Source organism: Adiantum capillus-veneris, chromosome 4 (assembly GCF_014529385.1).
Source record: "Adiantum capillus-veneris isolate H3 chromosome 4, ASM1452938v2, whole genome shotgun sequence".
NCBI lineage: Eukaryota > Viridiplantae > Streptophyta > Polypodiopsida > Polypodiales > Pteridaceae > Adiantum > Adiantum capillus-veneris.
The window spans coordinates 3912990-3933935 of record NC_140934.1 but is presented as its reverse complement, the minus strand read 5'-3'; the positions used below and the strand labels follow the sequence as shown (position 1 = coordinate 3933935).

General features: G+C 44.9%; 1 protein-coding gene across 1 annotated transcript in view; it reads left to right on the top strand.

The window, feature by feature from the left end:
* The window catches only part of LOC147458638 (MADS-box transcription factor 6-like), a 41551-nt gene that overhangs the window by 6754 nt on the left and 13851 nt on the right, over positions 1-20946 (top strand). Inside the window, exons 2-9 of the mRNA XM_086510100.1 lie at positions 16452-16530; positions 16627-16688; positions 16768-16867; positions 16979-17020; positions 18158-18235; positions 19151-19317; positions 19637-19688; positions 19757-19791. Of these exons, the coding sequence (XP_086366226.1) occupies positions 16452-16530; positions 16627-16688; positions 16768-16867; positions 16979-17020; positions 18158-18235; positions 19151-19317; positions 19637-19688; positions 19757-19791 (615 nt within the window). The remainder of the gene's footprint in view (positions 1-16451; positions 16531-16626; positions 16689-16767; positions 16868-16978; positions 17021-18157; positions 18236-19150; positions 19318-19636; positions 19689-19756; positions 19792-20946) is intronic.

The following is a 20946-nucleotide window of genomic DNA, read 5'->3' as shown; positions in this document are numbered from 1 at the left end:
TCTCGACTATGGATATCCCCTTTTCGATGCACCGTCACCCACCTTGTGACGCATCAGGAATACCCATCACCTAGTCCTTTCCTACCGAACTTCCGGTACAATCCCCTTCACGATGCTCTGTCACCCATCCTATGACGTATCAGAGATGTCCATTCCCGGATGGTCGGATACTTCTTCCCGATGCTCCCTGTCACCCATCCGATGTGACGCATCAGAAGTACCCGTTCCTGGTGGCCTTACAGATATTCTCGTTCACAGTGCTATCGTCATTACTTTGAATGACGCACTAGGAATACTCTGTACTCGGATGTCTCCAGTGAGAAAAACCCTCTCACTTAAAATTCCAATAATTCATTTAGAATTATTTTTCCTTGATGTTCCAAGCGAGAAAACCCTCTCACTTATAAATCCAATAATTCATTTAGAATTATTTTTCTATCAGATAAAGCCAATTTAGCAACATCCGTCTCACTTATAAACAGTTGTCCTCAACTGTAGATGTCCAACTGAACTGTCGGGGAGAAACCGGAAAGATTCCAAATCTTGCTCAATGGTGAGTTGAGCTAGTCCTTTCTCAAAAGAGAACTTAAAAATTAAATTAAACAAAAATTCAAGAATTCAATACTTACCTTACCGCTTCATGTCCTTTCTCTAGTACCTCGAGGATATCCTTCACCATTCATCAAACTTACGAGTCATGTAAGAACTCGTCATTCGCGTCTTTCCAACAGATTGGAAGTTTCCTCATTCGAGAATCTGTTAACTCAATTCCACCTTCTCAATCCCGAGAAGAATAATCCCCCTAGAAATCAATTTAGGTATCTGTCTTTGCGCATAATCCTGCGCTGTTAGTCTAGAGGGTATTAAACCTCTTGTGTCCTCCCACATAGGGAATGCTCAAGTCATAGAGCATTAAGCTCGATGTCTTTCTTCCACAATTTGCGATCACTTTAAAGAAGGTTCTTGTTCCAGGGCGTCGCTCACCGTAGGCGGAGGGTTCCAGGCCGAAGATTCCTTGTGCACGACAGCACTTTCTTCCAATCGTTTCCTCTTGCGAGTTATTACCACCAGCAATGATTTTCCGACGCCCATTAGCGTCTCTTCCTTACAAAATCATAAAAAATGATTCACTTTGTGAGCATCAATGACGACTTGCAAAATCTTAGGCAGATAGGATTCTAGCCATAGCATATTCTAGAATGTACGTTCAAACCCGGTTCACAACAGAGCGAACCCTCTTTGATTCTCAGGGATGTTCTCCCATATGTAATTCTTACCATTTTGAAACGGTTGGCGAACTATATTCTTACGAACATAATAGTTCGAATTTATTCCAGCAGCGTGTAAATGCTACTTGACCTGCTCACGGAGAAACATATACTGCAACCAAAAGTTGCTACTGTAATGGTAAAAGCACATAGCGTACTCAATGATCAACGACCATCGGAAAACCTCTTCTCCGTAGATTCCTTCTACCAAACACATCTCAAATAGAGATTCTCGTGTCGGAATATTCTTGCGCGCAAAAAGGCGCTCAAGAGAGTATAACAAACTCTCGTCCAGTTCCTTGGCATAGGTCTGCATCTTCGTGTGTTATCCATGTACTCAAAAGTGTACATAATTCTTAAGCTGTGTTAGAGTTTCAATGAACCTGAGAAATTACCTTCCCTTCATAAGATCCTTAGAGCAAAGACGCTCAACTTGACTATCCCTTGGCTCGATCTTAGAGCAAAACCCGCTTCGTCAAATAATCTAGGATTTCAATCCTTGGATTCCTCGAGCACAGGCCGTAGTCGTCGCTTGTTCCTTCCCTCGTAAAGAGTGTTCATTCACTTATGCGAAAAGCACTACCATATCTTCCCTTACTGGGTAGGGGGTGTGGGCTTAAAGAGTATTCAAGCTTAGTGAAAGCTTTTCTTGGTTGAAAGATCTGAATGGCTCCTTCCTTTCTGTCGTCCTACCCGCAATAGCAGGTAATTTGTTTGTGAACTACCAGATACGAGATCAATAGTTGACCTTCCGGATGGTTGAGCAAACCAATTCATCTCAGAAAACAATGTTTCAAATTGATCCTACTCTCATAAATACGCGAGAGTGATCGTCCTGGTCAGACACATGCATATCTCGTGCATAAAAGCAATACGCATTTTATGAGTTCCTCAAAGATTTAACTTTGATCCAAGACTTGCCCTCTCACTTAAAGTTTGAGGGTCAAAAACTCGGGAGTTAGATTGAATTCCCTTACTCCAAACTTTCTCCGGATAGCAATGTATCCTTCAAGGAGAGGTAACAAAAATTCGTTGTTTCTGTGTTCAATGGTTCTCGTCCCACTGCGGGGATTGTATTCTATGTACATCAAGGTGTACACTTTCAGCTTTTATTGTTGACTCCACCATCTGCTGCAAAGTATCTTGCAGATGGGTTTACAAAATTCGGCAAAAGTCCTTCGTTGAATTTCTTAATCTTTCCTTCCTCAGAGAGGGTCAAGAGTGGAGCTACCTTGGCAAGAGTGAACCACTACTTGCTTGGACTTGCTCGTATTTCTATTGGGCAAACTGATCCCAATCTTCTTGGATGCCTTCCTCAAAGCGTAGAGGAAAAAAATTCAGCCTTGAATTGAATCTAAGTCTTGTTGTAAGTTCCTTGCAAAGCTTTGGTATACCACCAAGTACTTGCAATCCCCTTGAGGTGTTTGGTCACATGCCTTACCTTTGACGCTTCTCGGAAATTGCCGTTTGCAAAGGCAACTTCATACTGTCAAATGAAAGCGGTAGCTTTCGGGGCATATTCTCTTTCGTCAAAAGTATCAAACTTGATCGGAGGGTTCTGAGGTCTAAAGACCTTCTTCATATCCTTCCCGAGATGACGGGATTTCTTGGCTATGGTTTTGGATTGATGTTCATGGATATCTTCTGAATTCTGAAGGATCTCGAGCATTCCGCTCCTTGGATTCTCTAGGTTCTTCAGCATCATGCTCTTGTTGCCTTCTCAGAGAATCCCAAGTCTTGTGTCGACTTCTTGCAGAGAGAAAAAAAATTCCAACTCTGCAAGCTTTCTCCTGCAGGACTTAGGTTTCCGCCTACTTACTTCTCTCTTGGCTTGTCATGGCTTCTTCCCGTATCTTCCCAGAGTCGTCCTCCTTTACAGAGAAAGAGAGGAGACCATGCTCTGATACCACTGTCACAAACGGGAGCGCATAACAATATAAAATATACTCAGATAAATAGAATTTATCTCTTATTATTAAAGCCAAAGAATATATATATATATATATATATATATATATATATATAGAGAGAGAGAGAGAGAGAGAGAGAGAGAGAGAGAGAGAGAGAGAGAGTGAAGATCGACACAGTACTGGGACCAGAAGATGGGCTGGTCCCCCCCCTTAAAGAGAATTCTTTATTAGGGAGAATCTTTTTACAAGCACAAGAACCGGAGAAAACCCCTCCGTTCTAAATCTCTGACTCGATGGTCGTTCCTTCTCGTAAGGGAAATCCGAGAGACAAGCTCTCAATCCTTTTTCCGTCTGTACTCGGAGTTGAGACTCCGCAGACAATTTACGAATTCTGTTTTCGGAATTCCCAAGCGTAGGCCGAAGCCTTCTCGCTTCTCCTTCGCGATGAAGTACTTGCAAACACACACGCAAACACACGACAACAATTCGTATGGCGAATCCACAATAGGTACCTGTCGCTCTTGCGCAAGAAAAGCGACTTCCGTGCTTCGTAGTCTCGCGATCTCTCGCGTCTTCTGGCGGCAGAGTCTTCTCTTGCTGGCGTTGGCAACCTCCTTTCAGTGAGGGCATGTGGTGCTTTTATAGCTCCTTCGCCACGGCACGAATAGCTGCTCGCGTAGAGATCGCAGCCGTTTTTTTTTCTTTTCTTTTTCAATTTTTTTTTTTCGTTTTCTTTTTCTGTTCTACCTGAAATAGGGAGAGAGAATTCGCTGGTTGGTTTTGCTGCTTTATTTTCTAAGTGGCTGCCCACTTATTAAGTGGACGGCTAGCATATTTTAAAATTGGTTTGAACTTGCCCAAAAACTCAATAAAACCTTATAAGTTTAAAACAATGCTTTTTCCACAACACTTCCCAAGTGTCCCTGGATGCAACCACATGCACAAATGCAATGCAAACATAGATTCCTCGCGGGAAAGCGTTTGCTCTTCTCGGAAAACTCGTTCAAATTTTCCGCTTTTTAAGAAAAGCTTCTCAGAACCCATCTTTATTCTTGTGCTTGCGTCTTTACGCGTATTCCTCTTTCCAGTTCGGATTTCCTCTCGATTATGGATATCCCCTTTCCGATGCACCGTCACCCACCTTGTGACGCATCAGGAATACCCATCACCTAGTCCTTTCCTACCGAACTTACGGTACAATCCCCTTCACGATGCTCTATGTCACCCATCCTATGACGCATCAGAGATGTCCGCTCCCGGATGGTCAGATACTTCTTTCCGATGCTCCCTGTCACCCATCCGATGTGACGCATCAGAAGTACCCGTTCCTGGTGGCCTTACAGATATTCCCGTTCTCAGTGTTCCCGTCATTACTTTAAATGACGTACTAGGAATACTCTGTACTCGGATGTCTCCAGTGAGAAAAACCCTCACTTAAAATTCCAATAATTCATTTAGAATTATTTTTTCCTTGGTGTTTCAAGCGAGAAAACCCTCTCACTTATAAATCCAATAATTCATTTAGAATTACTTTTCTGTAAGATATAGCCAATTTAGCAACATCCCTCTCACTTATAAACAGTTGTCCTCAACTGTAGAGGTCCAACTGAACTGCCGGGGAGAAACCGGAAAGATTCCAAATCTTGCTCAATGGTGAGTTGAGCTGGTCCTTTCTCAGTAGAGAACTTAAAAGTAAATTAAAGAAAAAAAAATAAATCATAATTCAATACTTACCTTACCGGTTCATGTCCTTCCTCTAGTACCTCGAGGATATCCTTCACCAATCATCAAACTTACGAGCTGTGGAAGAACTTGTCATTCGCGTCTTTCCAACAGATCGAACGTTTCCTCATTCGAGAGCGTTAACTCAATTCCACCGTCTCAATCCGAGAAGAATAATCCTTCTAGAATCAATCTAGGTATCTGTCCTTGCGCAGAATCCTGCGCTGTTAGTCCAGAGGGTATTAAACCTCTTGTGTCCTCCCACATAGGGAATGCTCAAGTCATAGAGCATTAAGGTCGATGTCTTTCTTTCACAAAGAAAGTTTGCGATCACTTTAAAGAAGGTTCTTGTTTCGGGTTTCGGGCCGTCGCTCAACATAGGCGGACGGTTCCAATCCGAAGATTCTTTGTGCACGGCGGCACTTCCTTCCAATATTTTCCTCTTGCGAGTTATTACCACCAGCAGTGATTTCCCGACGCCCATTAGCATCTCTTCCTTACAAATCATAAAAAATGATTCACCTTGCGAGCATCAATGACGATTTGCAAAATCTCAGGCAGATAGGATTCTAGCCATAACATTTTCTGAACGTACGTTCAAACCCGGTTCACAATAGAGCGAACCTTCTTTCATTCTCAAGGATGTTCTCCCATATGTAATTCTTACCATTTTGAAACGGTTGGCGAGCTATATTCTTACGAACATAATAGTTCGAATTTATTCCAGCAGCGTGTAAATGCTACTTGACCTTCTCATGGAGAAACATATACCACAACCAAAAGTTGCTACTGTAATGGTAAAGGCACATAGCGTACTCAATGATCAACGACCATCGGAAAACCTCTTCTCCGTAGAGAAACTCAAATTCCTTCTACCAAACACCACAAATGACAATATATTTGAAGTAATTAAAGATGAATGTTGAAAGTTCTCTTTTTTGTTTTGTATGTTTTAAAATGTACTTGTGGTTTTCACATGAATAACACCACATGCATTACAACTCTCCTTAGAGTGTCTTGGTATTACAATTTACAACTATTATGGATGTTCAGAAAAATGTCTTTCCTCCCCCTCTATAGGATTATACTAGGAGACGTCTTTTTGAGGGTGGAGTCCTAATAGAAATAGTTAATTTTGGTACCTTGTAATTGCACATGAGTGCTTTTGCCTAAGTAACGTACAAGTAGGAGGCTTAAAATCACTCGCGAGACGCCATGTAAAGGTCATCTAAACCAAAAAACTAAGCTCCAATAAGCCAAGGTCTCTCTTATCACATGGTACTCAAAACCTTTGATTTTGCACTTGGTTGATCCCAACACTCACGGCTCATTACGCACCTTATGCATTTTAGTTGTGATGTAGAATAAAGGACTTTGTCATCTATAATCACATTGACATCCCCAATCATAATTGCATATGTCACCTTAGTAGATCACCATCCTAACGACTAAGTGAAGGATTGAATATGCATGGCCACTTAAAACTAGCCCACCATTGATTCCCAGACATTTGATAACATGTCATAGCTTTGATTGCTCAGTCTCACAACAAGAAATGGAAATTGGTTTGTGATCTAATATGTTTTTAAACATTGTACGTTTTTGAACCTAGTGCAAATGGCCATGGGAAGGACGAGCCAACCCAAAAATCTCTCTCTCTCACACACACACACACACACACACACACAAAAACCAGCTCTCGTTGCAGGCTTCTTAAAATCGGTATTACATATTACACAATCAAGCTAAAAATTGTTGTGACGTTGCAACCGAGGCTACGACGAGCGTATGAAAGCTTATGGTTGCGATGGTTCATTGACGAGCACATCCATCATGAGAGAGAGAGAGAGAGAGAGAGAGAGAGAGAGAGAGAGAGAGAGAGAGAGAGAGAGAGAGAGAGAGAGAGAGAGAGAGAGAGAGAGAGAGAGAGAGAGAGAGAGAGAGAGAGATGATGAAATGAAATGAAATGTTATATTAACGTCTTTAAAAGGCCAAAATGACCTATGAGACCAGAGCGTTACAATGTGGTGGATCTGATACAAAGTCAGAGTAACAAAATGAAATGAAATGACAAAATGATGGAATATAAATATTGTGAAATCCTAAGCCGGGAGGTGTGAACAAAGCAGCTAGTCGGGATAGCTAAACCACAAATCACAAGAGATCCAGTTTTGGTCGTTGAAGGATCTCATCAATCTCCTCCATGGTCAACAATCTGATTGGGCGTCGTGGACGTCGGGCCAAAGTGATCCGGAGCCTTTGATGTTGCCTTCGTCGATGCTGTGTAGTCCTCCGCAGTCGTGGGCGTCTGGATCTCCCCAATTTAGTTGCTCGGTCGATTAGTGTGCCTTTGGTGTGAGGCGACAATTTCTGCTGTGGTAGTAACTCCTCCAGGTGTCAAGTGTCTGCTCTAAAGAAGTCTGTGATGTGTCTCTGAGATTGGCTGGCCTCTCCTCTCAGTAGGCTCTCTCTGTGTCTTCGCAGCTCGAGCAGAAACAAACCCAGGCATCTCTGATCCTCGTACCGCATGACTTTGGAGAGCGGTCTAAAGCCCTCTCTGAACAAGCAGTAGAAGCGGCCTCGTATCTCGTAGTATACGGGGTAGTGGCATGTGTAGTGTAACTTTGTCTCAGGCTCCATGTTACACAGGGGGCATGTCCTGGCCTATGCTGGTACTCCAATATATCTCCCAGTCTCTATCCGCAATTGGTGTGAAGATGTGCGTATCTAGCCAATAGCACACCGTATCCCATCGGACAAGTGGGTGTCCATGTATCTGGGCCTCGTCACGAAACCGTTCACCGTAAGCTGGAAAAGACGTTCTCTGTAGAAAGCCATCTTCGTGCCCAGCTCTTGTGTTGGCTGTATCCATGTCCCTCTGGTGTCTAGTTGAGTCAGGTCCTGGCAGATGAGTCTGGCAGATGAGCCTGATGATCTCGGATTGTGTAAGAGTTGAGGAGGGTGCTCCAATGAGTACTGGAAGGGGGCCAATCTGTCTATACCGATGTACCGAACCCATGCGCGTGGAATCATGATGTCATCTCCCCATCCAACATGCTGTATCTCCCTGCATGGCTAATTGTTGAGAGGACTCAAGTGCAAGGTGGGCGTATCTGTCTGTGGGAAGTTCCCATACGTGGTGTATGGAGAGAGAGAGAGAGAGAGAGAGAGAGAGAGAGAGAGAGAGAGAGAGAGAGAGAGAGAGAGAGAGAGAGAGAGAGAGAGAGAGAGAGAGAGAGAGAGAGAGAGAGAGAGAGAGAGAGAGAGAGAGAGAGAGAGAGAGAGAGAGATATGAATGAAATGAAATGTTATATTAACGTCTTCAAAAGGCCAAAGTGACCTATGAGACCAGAAAGTTACAATGTGGTGGATCTAATACAAAGTCAGAGTAACAAGATGACAAAATGACAGAATAAAATACTATGGAATCTTAAACTGCTAGGTGTGGACACTGGACTAAGCAGCTAAACAACTATCTGGGATAGCTAGATCAGAGGAGATCCAGCATCGGTCGCTGGCGAATCTCATCAATTTCCTCCATGGTCAGTAGTTTGACCGGGCGTCGTGCATGTCGAGCCAAAGTGACCCGAATCCTCTGATGCAGCCTTCGTGGATGCTGTGTAGTCCTCCGCTGTCGTGGGCGTCTGGATCTCCCCAGCTCAGTGGCTCGGTGGATCAGTATGCCTCTGGTGTAAAGCTACGGGCTCTGCTGTGGTAGTAACTCCTCTGGGTGTCCAGTGGCAGCTCTAAAGAAGTCTATGATCTGTCTCTGAGACTGTCTAGCCTCTCCTCTCATCAGGCTCTCTCTGTGTCTGCGCAGCTCGAGCAAAAACAAACCCAAGCATCTCTGATCCTCGTACGGCATGACTCTAGATAATGGTCCAAAGCCCTCTCTGAACAAGCAATGGAAGCGGCCTCGTATCTCGTAGTAGACGGGGCAGTGGCATGTGTAGTGCAACTCTGTCTCAGGCTCGATGTCACATAGGGGCATGTCCTGGCCTCTGCTGGTACTCCGTTGTATCTCCCAGTCTCGATCCGCAGCTGGTGTGAAGATGTGCGTATTTGGCCAATAGCACATCGTTTTCCATGAGACAAGTGGGTGTCCATGTATCTGGGTCTCGTCACAAAACCATCCTCCGTAAGCTCTCTGTAGAAAGCCATCTTCGTGCCTAGCTCTTGTGTTGGCTGTATCCATGTCCTCTTGGTGTCTAGCTGAGTCAAGTCCTGGCGAATGAGCTTGGTGATCTCGGACTGTGTAAGAGTTAGAGAGGGCGCATCCAGTGAGTACTGGAAGGGGGGTAATCTGTCTATGCTGAACCCATGCGCCTGAAACCATGATGTCATCTCCCCGTACCAGCATGCTATATCTCCCTGCATGGCTAACTGTCGAGAGGACTAAGTGCAAGGCGTGCATATCTGTCTGGGAAGTTCCCACATGCGGTGTATGAAGGAGACAGATCTGGTGAGCACCTCAACCACCAGTGGGGGGGGCAACTAGCTCTTCTCGTACAATAGCACGTGGTACTGAAGCCTTGGCTCTAATGAGCCGCGAGATCATAGAGACCAAAGGCTTCTCCATGTCCCCCCATCCATCAATGCGGCCTGTCCTCCCGTGATGATCCAGTGAAGGTCCCCAAATCTCAGCTTCATAAAGCAATGCAGAAGCCACCGAAGTGTCAAAGAGCCAGAGCTTCTTCCGAGGCTCTTGAAATTGAACTTGTGAACACATCCTTTCCAATCTACCCAATGTTGCATGGGCTCTGGTCAATCTAATCTTTGTTGCCCTCAATGAAAATGCTGGCCCACTAAAAACCACTCCAAGGTAAGTGTAAGCATCTGTATACTGCACCTTCTCCTGGCCGTATGTGAAGGCGGGTGTTGACCTCCTGATCCACTGTGGGGTGGTATTAAATACCACCCAAGGTTGACGGACAAACCACTTTCCTGGGCAAACCTATGCAAAGCATCCAAGTGACGTTGCATCCCCTCGGGAGAGTCGGAGGTCAACACAATATCATCAGCATATAACAATAGTGGAATCCATGTCCCTGCCAGCTGTGCACCTCTATCACCATCTCTCTCAATGTAATCAGAAACCTCATCTACATATACCAAATAGAGTAGGAGAGAGCGGGCAGCCCTGCTTCACCCCAATAGTGGAGTAAACCGGTGTGGATAGATCCTTTGGGGTGCGTACATGCCCCACTACTGACCTGTATAATGCCATGACTCCCCAAATGAGCTCTTTGGGTACTCCCATCTTTTGTAGTCTGCGCATCAATCTAGCTCTGGGCACCGTGTCAAATGCTTTGTGGAAATCCACAAAGCTGCAATAGATCCGTCTCCCACGCGATTTGCCCTGCTTAATGATGGCTTTGAGTGTCAAGATATGTTCAAGAGTAGAAAAACCCCTCCTGAAACCTGCATACCCGGCTGCGCGTATCCCCTCTCTCTCTGCCCATCTACTCAGCTGCTGCTGCTCAAGAATAGATACGTACAACCGTGCCAATGTGTGTCCAATCATGATAGTGCGATAGTTCCCAAGCTCCATAGGGTCTCCCGACTTGAAGATAGGTACAATAGTAGATAGGCTCCAAGTATCAGGCAAGCCTTCACACATCCCACGGTTAAACATAACTGCTAGAAGCTCTGCTAGTAAATCTCTGGCATGCGTGAAATGCTCAGCCACTAAGCCATCATGATCATATGCTCTCCCAGTCCTCATCCTGTCAATGGCCTTCCTCACCATCTCAGCGGTGAAAAAAGCACATGTGTGTGGGCATGGATCTAAGGGGTCGGGAAGGGGGGGCTGCTCAGGAACTGTGTACAAAGATGATGCATACTGGCCCCAAGCCTCTGTAGCAGTGATGACATGTCATGTGACACATCCAACTCTATGTGTCCGTGGACAAGCTACAACATGATCAGGGTTCAATTAGTCCAGTCAGTCTAGATTTAGAAGCGATCTGGCACTTTTGTGAGTCTATTCGTAGACCGTGCATGCCCAGTCACTTAGTGTAGATGCATAACCTCTGGTTGCACACATCATGATCATCAGAATTCCCATCAGAATTCCCATTAGAATCCATTAGAATCAGTTAGGGGAATTTTCCAGTACTTTTAGCCTATTTTTCCTATTTTTGACATTTTTTCACTTATTATTTTTAAGTGACTTTCCAACAAAAGTAGGTAGGGTAATTTTGCTAAGTTAATATATAAGCAAACCCAAGTTAGCACTTTTTGGCAGAAGAGGCAGCAAGAGCACCGCTCAACAGGCAGCAGGACCCCAAAGGCTTCTAGCGTTTTTGCTCTACAGTATTTTGGCTAGCGTTTTTGGACAAGACACCACAGATCAGCCAGCGTTTTGCATTTGCGGAGCCACGGTGACAAGACCATAGCAGATCAGCCTAGCGTTTTTGCATCTGCAGAATCCCGGCGACAGAAACATCATTCTCAGCCCTAGCGTTTTTGCATCTGCCAGCAACCTCAGCGTTCTGCAGATCTATCGCGACAGAATCAGCCCTAGGATCAGCGTTCTCAGTTTTTAGAAGTCAGACATCGCAGAACAAGTCCTGAACCTCGCAGATCTCACCTTCCCGCAGCAGGTCCTCGCCGCACGGTCAGTTTCCGCAAGGTTTACAGTTTCAGCCCGGAAAACACAGATTTCAGCATCTGCGTTTTCAACGCGTCGTCGTCGCATCGTCGCCATCAACATCGTCACCACATAGAGTCAGAATTCAGCAGATAGAAGATTTGCAGATTTCAGCCCATAGCGTTTTTGGACAGCAGTAGAAAGATTGCAGATTTCAGCCCTTAGGTCGACTTCGTCATCACCATCGTCGTCATCGGCATAGTCCCTAGTTGCATCAGTCCATTGCATACGCATTGTACCACTTTGTGCAATCATAAGTAGACCACTCTCACCGACGAGAGTGGGGCCTTCGGAGGAGGTTTTACGTCTCTGGTGTCGTACCTCTTTTCTCTCTCTATCTCTCAATCTCATACACTTGCACGCACAGTGTCCATTCACTTTGTTTGTGATCATAGCATTCTCTCATTAAGAACGGAAGGCTCCACCTTCCATAAGAACTAAAAGGAACCTTGAGCACAATTCGGATGTCACGTGACACATCCAACCCTGTGTCCGTGGACAAGCTACAGCATGATTAGGGTTCAGTCAGTCCAGTCAGTCTAGATTTAGAAGTGATCTGGCACTTTTGTGAGTCTATTCGTAGACCGTGCATGCCCAGTCACTTAGTGTAGATGCATATCCTCTGGTTGCACATAGCATGATCATCAGTATTCCCTTCAGAATCCATCAGATTCAGTCAGGGGAATTTTCCAGTGCATTTAGCCTATTTTCCCTATTTTTGGTTATTTTCACTTATTATTTTTAAGTGACTTTCCAACAAAAGTAGGTAGGGCAATTTTGCTAAGTGTGTATATAAGCAAACCCAAGTTAGCACTAAATGGCAGAAGAGGCAGCAGGAGCTCCCCGCTCAAGAGGCACCTTCTCAGCAAGAACCCATCAAAAACCTAGCGTTTGCAGATTTCCTCTTCATCACCATAGACAGTCAGCCTAGCGTTTTGGTTTCCCATGAACATCTCAGCTAGCGCTTCAGCAAGCAGCAGAAGGACATAGCGTTTTTGACATCAGCAGATCGCCAGCGCATCAGCCTCGTGTTTTTGCAAGAGGTGGCGTTTTTCAGCCCTATCAAAGGCAGATCAGCGTTTTTGGTTTTCAGCCCTTGATGCATCAAATGGTCAGCGTTTTCAAGCCTATTGGACAGTAGCAGATTCAGCCCTAGTTGGTTGCAGAAGACCCCCATTTTCAGCCCATAAAAACGCAGCCAAAACATCATTTCAACCACCAAAACAGCCCGAAATTCAGCAGTTAGAAGACCACAGATTTCAGCCCTAAAGTCGTCGTCGTCATCGGCATAGTCCCAAGTTGCATCAATCCATTGCATACGCATTGTACCACTTTGTGCAATCATAAGTAGACCACTCTCGCCGACGAGAGTGGGGCCTTCGGATGAGAGTTTTACGTCGTCTCTGGTGTCGTATCTCTCTTCTCTCTATCTCTCAGTCTCATACACTCGCACGCATAGTGTCCATTCACTTTGTTTGTGATCATAGCACTTTCCATTAAGAACGGAAGGCTCTACCTTCCATAAGAACTAAAGGGAACCCTTGAGCACAGTTCGGAGCACTCATCTTGAGCAAAGCGCAACAATCATTCCGCTGCACCTAACATGGCGGGGGGGAGTGCTCATGAAAGAGCCTCCATGCCTCACGTGAGTCCTGACTCAAGAATAGCTGGTATAGATCCTGCTCTAGGCGAGCCAAAAATGCCCTCTTCTTCCGTCGCACTAGGCGTCGGAAGTCAATCTGTGACTGCTTGTGAGTGATGTCCCCCAGAAGCACCTCCCTCTGAAGTCTAGCTCTAGTGTCCCGACATTCCTCATCGTACCAGCTGTTCTGGGGCATGCTCCCCGAATATCGTCTTTGCTCAGGCTGGGTATGTGGGTATGCCTCTTGCTGTTGCATCATGTAGTGTGTGTGTTAGTATAGTAGTAAGCTCCTCCAAAGGTCGCCCTGGCTCCTCTGTGCACATGCGTTTGTAGATCCCATCTATGTATACAGAGTCCGTCTCCCGCGTGAAGGTGTAGCGAGTAGGGGCTGCTTCCCGTAGCCTGTGTGCTACACTAAATTGAAAAGAAATGGTCAGCGGCACAAGAGCATGATCCACTGCCACACCAACAGGTCTGGGTCCAACCGTGAGGTCTTGGATACTAGAGATGAGGCTCGACTATGCCATGACATAATCCATTGTGCTGGCTCCATGTCTGTGTGAAAAGCATGTAAAACCCCCGGCTGCGGGAAATCTCTGTGAGCCATTCAAGATGGCCAATCCATGTGCAGTCCCCATGTCTATCAAGTGTCGTCCATACTCAGTGTGTTCTCCATCCTGTGATAGTCTGGATAGGCCCGTCTCTGCAACATCCAACTCTCTCAGCATCTCCTCTGAAGTATCATAAAATACTGTCTGATGATGGGCAGTCCTAGCATTGAAATCCCCTAGAATGATCATGTCACCATCTCTAGAGAACTCCCATATGTCATCATCCAGAATAGAGAAGGGGGAATGTCCTCTAGGTGGTGCATAAACTGATGTACTCGGGGGAAAGTAGCAAATAGCAATGTAAAGATATCTGCCTGTCTCTGCTCTCAATCTCACCCACATGTACCTAGCTTGCTCATCCCTGCGGGCTATATGTATCAATGGCTGCAATTCCTCCCTGAATAACACTGCCACTCCTTTTGAGCCCCACCTTGTGTGCTTTGATCGTGTCTCTTGTCTACAGGCTGTCTCCCATCTATATCCACTAATGTGAGGCATAGATTGCCCCGGGGCCTGATGTGTCTCAGAGTAGAAGACGATGTCTCTTCCCGTAAAACTATCCTCAAAAGCACCCACATCAAGGCACATAGATCTATTACAATTCCAGGTGGCAACTTTGAGTGTGGTCCCATAGGTCTCGCACCGTCATGTGGAGCGCCGCTCTACAATCACCACTCGGCTATCTCTGTAGAAGGCCGTCTTTCCCTTCTCCCTTGCCGCTTGAATCCCTAGCATTACTCTCTCATATGCGCAAGCTGTGTGAGAGTGAGGCCATCTCCAAGGAATATGCCGGTTTTCTTTAGTGTAGGGCGCTTCTTCAAGAAGTCCTTCTTTACCTCCATGGATGGGAAACAGATGATTAAAGCTCTCCCTTTTGAAGTCTCCCTATTGCCTTGTGTCTTCTTCCCTACCCTCCATGCCTTTGTATGAGCAGCCTCACTACCCATCATGCGGAGAAGTTCTTCAACTTCCCCTTCCATATCATCTCGGTCTTTTAGACCGGTTACTCTTATATGCAAGGCTCTAGTTTTCCTTCGCTGCTCTTCTTCTAGGGTCATGTTGATGATTGTAGGAGTGGGGATGGATGTGGTTTCTTTCCCTTTCCCTTTCTTAGCGACTTCTATCCATTTCTCGGCCTCATCCGCCTTCTTCTGCATCTTCGTGATCACATCCATCCACGAAGACGTCCTTACCACTTTCTGTTTCTCCTCCTCTGTGAACATCCGTACTTGCTCCTTGATGACCTTGATCTCGTCTATCACCGAGGGCTGAAATTCCCCTTCTTCCAGTCCACTGCTTACTCTATCCGCAAGCTCTCGCTCGAGGGCTGTGACCTCGTCTCTAAGTGCTTGTGAATCCGCCTTAAATGCTTGTAGCTCTGCATGCAAGTCCTCTTTCTCCTTCTTTCATTGCGCGCCTTCATTGAGAAAAGGTTGGCCTTCTCTTTCCACCATCCCTCCGTCTCTGCTTTCCATTCTTTCCTCTCCCTTTCCATTTGTGTTATTTGCTTATTTGTAAGCGCAAAAGTTGCCTTCGTATGGGGCTTACATGCTGGCGAAATGATCATGGCCTCCACTGGCGAAGCGCTCATGGCCTCCATTGGCGATGCGGGTATAGCTCGATGCTCTGGCTCGGCTGAGTCCATGCGGACAGGGCACTCTAGAAACCAATCCAAAAACAGGGATAGGCGAGCGAGGGTATATCCTCCTCAGCTCGGCGAGCCCACCACGGCTTACAATACAAAATGGTGAGGGATCGGAGCACGTTGGCTCACCCAACTACTGGCATACAAAGATGTGGGTTCGTGGCCCACTCGAGGAATCAGCATAACCTCCAAAACAGCTCAACGCTCTGGCTCGGCAGAGTTCAGGCGGAGAAAACAAAATACCACAAACCCGATGCGGGTGTATAAGGCCTTGCACTTGCTGTCCTGTGATGAATCCGTGTGACCTTCCAAACATAAAAACTTAAACCTGCGCAGTGGCAGAGAAATGCACGCGGCCTCCCCAGCAGGGTCAGCTCACAGCTCATACAAGCCCCTGTTGGGCGCTGGCTCAATCTACGCGCAGCCCCCTCTGTTGGAGAAGCTCGCGCCCTGCAAGAGAGAGACCTCATTGGCCGAGCACGAAGATGAGGAATCGCCCTCTTCAGCCCTGCGCGCTGAGTCTGCTGAAGCCTCTGCGTGTCCTGTACCTGCTGCGTCACCTGCGTGCCCTCTTAAGCCCTGCGTGCTGAATCTGCTGCAGCCTCTGCGCGCCTTGTATCTGCTGCGTCACCTGCGTCACCTCATTTAAACAGGCCTGCGCGCCCTCTTCAGCCCTGTGCGCTGAATCTGCTGCAGCCTCTGCGCGCCTTGCACCTGCTGAGAGAGAGAGAGAGAGAGAGAGAGAGAGAGAGAGAGAGAGAGAGAGAGAGAGAGAGAGAGAGAGAGAGAGAGAGAGAGAGAGAGAGAGAGAGAGAGAGAGAGAGAGAGAGAGAGAGAGAGAGAGAGAGAGAGGTTAAAACGTTTGAAGTTGTAGCCTATGCATTTGATTCAGCTGGTCGGCAGCTGAGAGAAATGAATCCTGCAATTTAATGAGAGAAATGAGAGAAATGAGTCCTGCAAGGAAATTTTGTTGGAGGGTTTTGTTTGTGTGTGTGTGGCAGCATGCAAAGCGTTATGGAGCGCTACATGAAGAGTTGTGGCCACTCTGAATCTGCTCAAAACTACGCTGGCTGCTCTACCGTCAGTACTTGACATTCAACCCTCTTAATTTTTCTTTCTGCTTGTTCTTAGTGTTCACTTTGGTGATAATTATCAATGTGCACACACATAATATAGCATGGCGATGGCGATGCAGACAGGGTGACCCAATTTACGGAGAAGCTCAAAATTTTGCAGAGGTAGATCTAAGATTGGAAGTAATCTAGCTATTGGTAAAGCTTATCTATGGCATGTTTTGACAAAGCTTTTTCCTTTCAGTATCTTGATTGGTGACGATCTGGAACGGCTGTCGTCGCGAGACCTTATCCGTTTGGAGCAGCAAATGCATGACTGCTTAGGACGCATTCGTGCTAAGAAGGTAAGCAGGCTGTCTTGGTCGACGAGCATTACTTTTTATGTATTTGCCTCATGTCATGCACAGTTAATTGACGTGATCCGCACTAGTTTTTTCTTTGTTTTTCTATGGCAGGATGAGCTAATTCTTGAGCAACTTCAGGAGATTAAAGAGAAGGTATTTGACATCTGTGCTGTTCAAGTCTTGTGCTTTATATTACAGCCATTTTAAGAGGTATTTTGGGACTCTAGGTGACCGCGGGTAGCAACAAGTTGCCTGCATTTAAGTTTAGGAGTGAAGCTTTTTAGCCGCACATACCAGGGTATGTCAGCATGGTAGTACTTTTTCAAGGCAGGAATACTTCAGATCAAAAAGTGTCAAGACATCTCAAAATCTTATTTTGGTGCTATGTGTTTGATGTCGCAGCATACAGGTTTTGCCACTTTAGTTAATGGAATATACTTGAAAGAGTGGGGTCTGTGTTGATTCAAGGTTGCATAAATTCCGTGAGTTTATGGATCAAGACGTTAGATTCTATTTTAACAGCATTGGTCATCCAATATTAACGAACTTGTTGTTTTAGACTTGTGACTACTAAATTCAAAGTTTGCATGCTATGAAAGTATGCCAGAAAATGTGCATTATACACATACATAGTCATAAAGGTACACACACATACTTGTTAAACCTAAATCTTGTTTAGTACTTCACGTATTTTATGGGTTGAACTTGTTGTTCTGTACCGTACAACATTTCTTTTCGTACTTCCCATATGTATTTAACGTATCTATATACCTTGGAAACGTTTCATTTCAAGCCATTAAATAAGTGAAACAAGTTTCGTGATGTACTTAAAGATAAATATATAAATAAATAAACAAATAAGTATTTATTTGTATATGTGTGCTTGTGCATATACATATTTATGTATACATGCATACATATGTGTGTCATGTATAATCTCTCTCTCTCTCTCTCTCTCTCTCTCTCTCTCTCTCTCTCTCTCTCTCGCGTGCGCGCACACACACACACACACACACTCACACACACACGCACATTATTATAGCTACATGTATGTACATCATATGTATGTATGCATTTGTGTGTGTGTGTATATTCATATACTTGTTTGTGTGTGTGCATGACTCTAGACTCCCTATAGAGTGAGGTTTTTCATTCTCAAGGCGGATGCTCGTTTTGTAAGTTTTGCTGAAACGTTTTGCAAGTTTCAAGGTTTCGGAGTTTCATACCCATGAGACGGGGTTTTATGTCACAGTGCTTTTGAGCAGGAAGGAGGGTAATTGGCAGAGGTAGGAGCCCCCTTCTTCCTTCGGAAGGACAGCCGATGTGGAGGTACCAGGCACTATAGGAGAAAGGAGCAAGCTGTTTAAGGTACTGCATTTTCCGATAGGTTTGGTATGACATCCTCTGTGAAGCTGATGATTTGCTACTTTCTCTGTCTGTGTGGAACTTACTTAACGTGGATGATTCTTACCTAGATGAGGCAAAAGGGCTATCCCTTGTCATCCGTGGCACGAAGAATGGAAATGGAAATCTGTTTTCTTCTAATAGGAATGGCTTGTGGACTGCTATTCAACCTTATCAAGCCATTGGAAGCTAACTTACTGTTGATAAGTTCATTTTTACTGCTTGGCAAGTTTGCATGCTTTCCAGCCTGTCCATGCTGTAAGCATAGTGCACTGAAGGTGGTGTGCGGCGAGCCACTGGATTACATCCAATGACTGGCCTGACTGTTGAGACTCTTTTATAGTATGGAACATCACACAATCCTCTTCCATAGTCATTTTTTATGAAACATCACACAAATGCCAAAGCCAAGTCCTAATGATGTGCTTAAATTGCACTGAATACACAAGGAACGGAAGCTACATTCTGTGAGTTATGTTGAAACGTGAAAGTTGTGGAGGAAACCTGCACATACTATTTCTCTGAGTACTAAGTTAGGAGACATTCTATATGTCATAAGCAGAGTCTTCCAGTCAGAAATTCGTTTGTTGCAGGGCCTCGTGCTTTGTAGGAGAAGTGAGGGATTGTCCTGTTATTTATCCATGAGGTATTGTAGCTTACTGCTAAAAAAAAAGGTTTGCTCCTTCTCCCCTGCAGTTGGACTGGAACACAACCTGTAAAAGGACTTTTTAAAATTTTTTAAATTTGCTTGCTGCAGATGGTATGAACAAAGCTGTTTCCAACTTACTTTGTCCGTCGTATATCTTTTTAGTTTGTGCTCTTTTTACTCGTGATGAAGTGGAGAAGAGGTGCTTATCTTTGATTATGCATGTGCAATAGATAGCAACGACACAGAGGGGAGTTACTGGAAATTCAAATGTGATGGAAAAGCTTGTGGAATTTGCGTCTTCGGAGGTATCTGACTCTGAAAATGCTGGTGCTGGGGGGCATGATAAACATGCATGCGATGGACCCCCTCTAATGGATGCATCTCTGTTTGCAGACCGGTATGTTGCCTTTATATGCAGTGATCCTTGTTGTAGATCAGAACTTGTCTCAATTAGAACTATCAGGTTGTCGCAAAATTTGCTTTGCAAGACATGCATTAGTGATGCACATTCCTAGTTCTGTTATGGTTGTGATCGATTATTATTTGCAGTCTTTTCTAGACATGGACTTGACATCTGTTTTGCATATGCGCATACATTAGGACATGTCTACAGTATGTTTTATGCAGTGCTTGACAAGTAAGCATGCAGACAGCTTTCTAATTGGTTCATTGTGTGAAAGGATGGTAATGTTAGTTTCCTTACGTTGTTTGTACAGGGACTCGAATACATTAAGAGCTCAAAGCAATCGGAGAGCTGAAGGTCTGCCTGTGGCCAAGCGCTCAAAAATTACTGAAGACCTTAATAAGTTACCACCATGCTGTGAGGAATGGAGCAGCGACTCGTAGTGTGGTGCCTCCTTCCATACGCCAGGTTTTATTTCACTTTGACTTGATTGTAAACATGTACAAGTATTAACACTGCTTTCAAAGAATACTGCTTTTAAAGAATAATATATCGCACGCTGTTCAGACGAGATTTTGACAAACATTTAGTCAGAAAATTCTGAAGAACACTTTTCTTTTCTAATTCCCATATTGAGGATAAAATCGTTTCAATAGTTCAACGTCTCTGGAGCCCCCTATTGAATAAGAAGTACAAGTCCGTGAATCAAATAGCTGGACCAAGGTCTCACATGGTCCAATTTGGCGCTCAGCTGTAGGGGGAACCACTGAGTTAGCGGTGCTGACCACCAACATTGGAAGCAATGGGAGGCTGCGGAGAACTTTATCCACCAAAATACCTCTGCCCTCCCTCTTTCTTTCTGTCCGATACTTCAAATCATTGACTCATCAGTCTTCAATGGAGGATGTTGCACTCTTTTGCTATGTATGTAGCTCGAGTTTCGCCTTCCTCCATGAGAAACGCCAAATCCTGGATCATGATTCCAAGGGCTATTTGGCTGCTTCGCATACTATGAATAAGTGTGGAGGACCATCTATGGTCTGCCAGAGTTTACATACTTCTGAAAGAGGCATGCTTCAAATTATGTTCTCCCCTTGTACTATCTCTAGAGGTGTGCTAAAAAGGCGGGAATGATTTATTTTTGTGGTTGCCAAGTATGGCAAGTGTCACAAATTTGGAAGCATGCGCCTGCGTTCAATGACATGACCGGTTGAGAAACAAAAGCAGCAGCTGGAGTGTTTTGCGAATTTTCTTAAAAAGTAGCGTTTCTTTGTCTTGTGCAGTGTTCTCCTATGAAGTTTTACCTTTTGTGTTCTTTATGTTTGCAGAACATCCAACTCTGAAAGGTGCCCACCAACAAGCAACACACGCAAATTAGGGAGGTGCACACTTACACCCCGCCAGCAAAAAAACACATAGAACACCCCCACCTTATGGACAAGCAAACCCCACATGCACTTACTCTGCATGAGGAATCTCAAATCTCGAGCGAGATTTTTTGAGCAATCCCTAAAGCGAGCAAGAGTGGCCAAAACACACTATACGAAACAAAAGCAAAACATGATTTTTTAGGTGACTTCAAGCACACAAAAGAAAAACTAAAACAAGATCACACCTAATTTT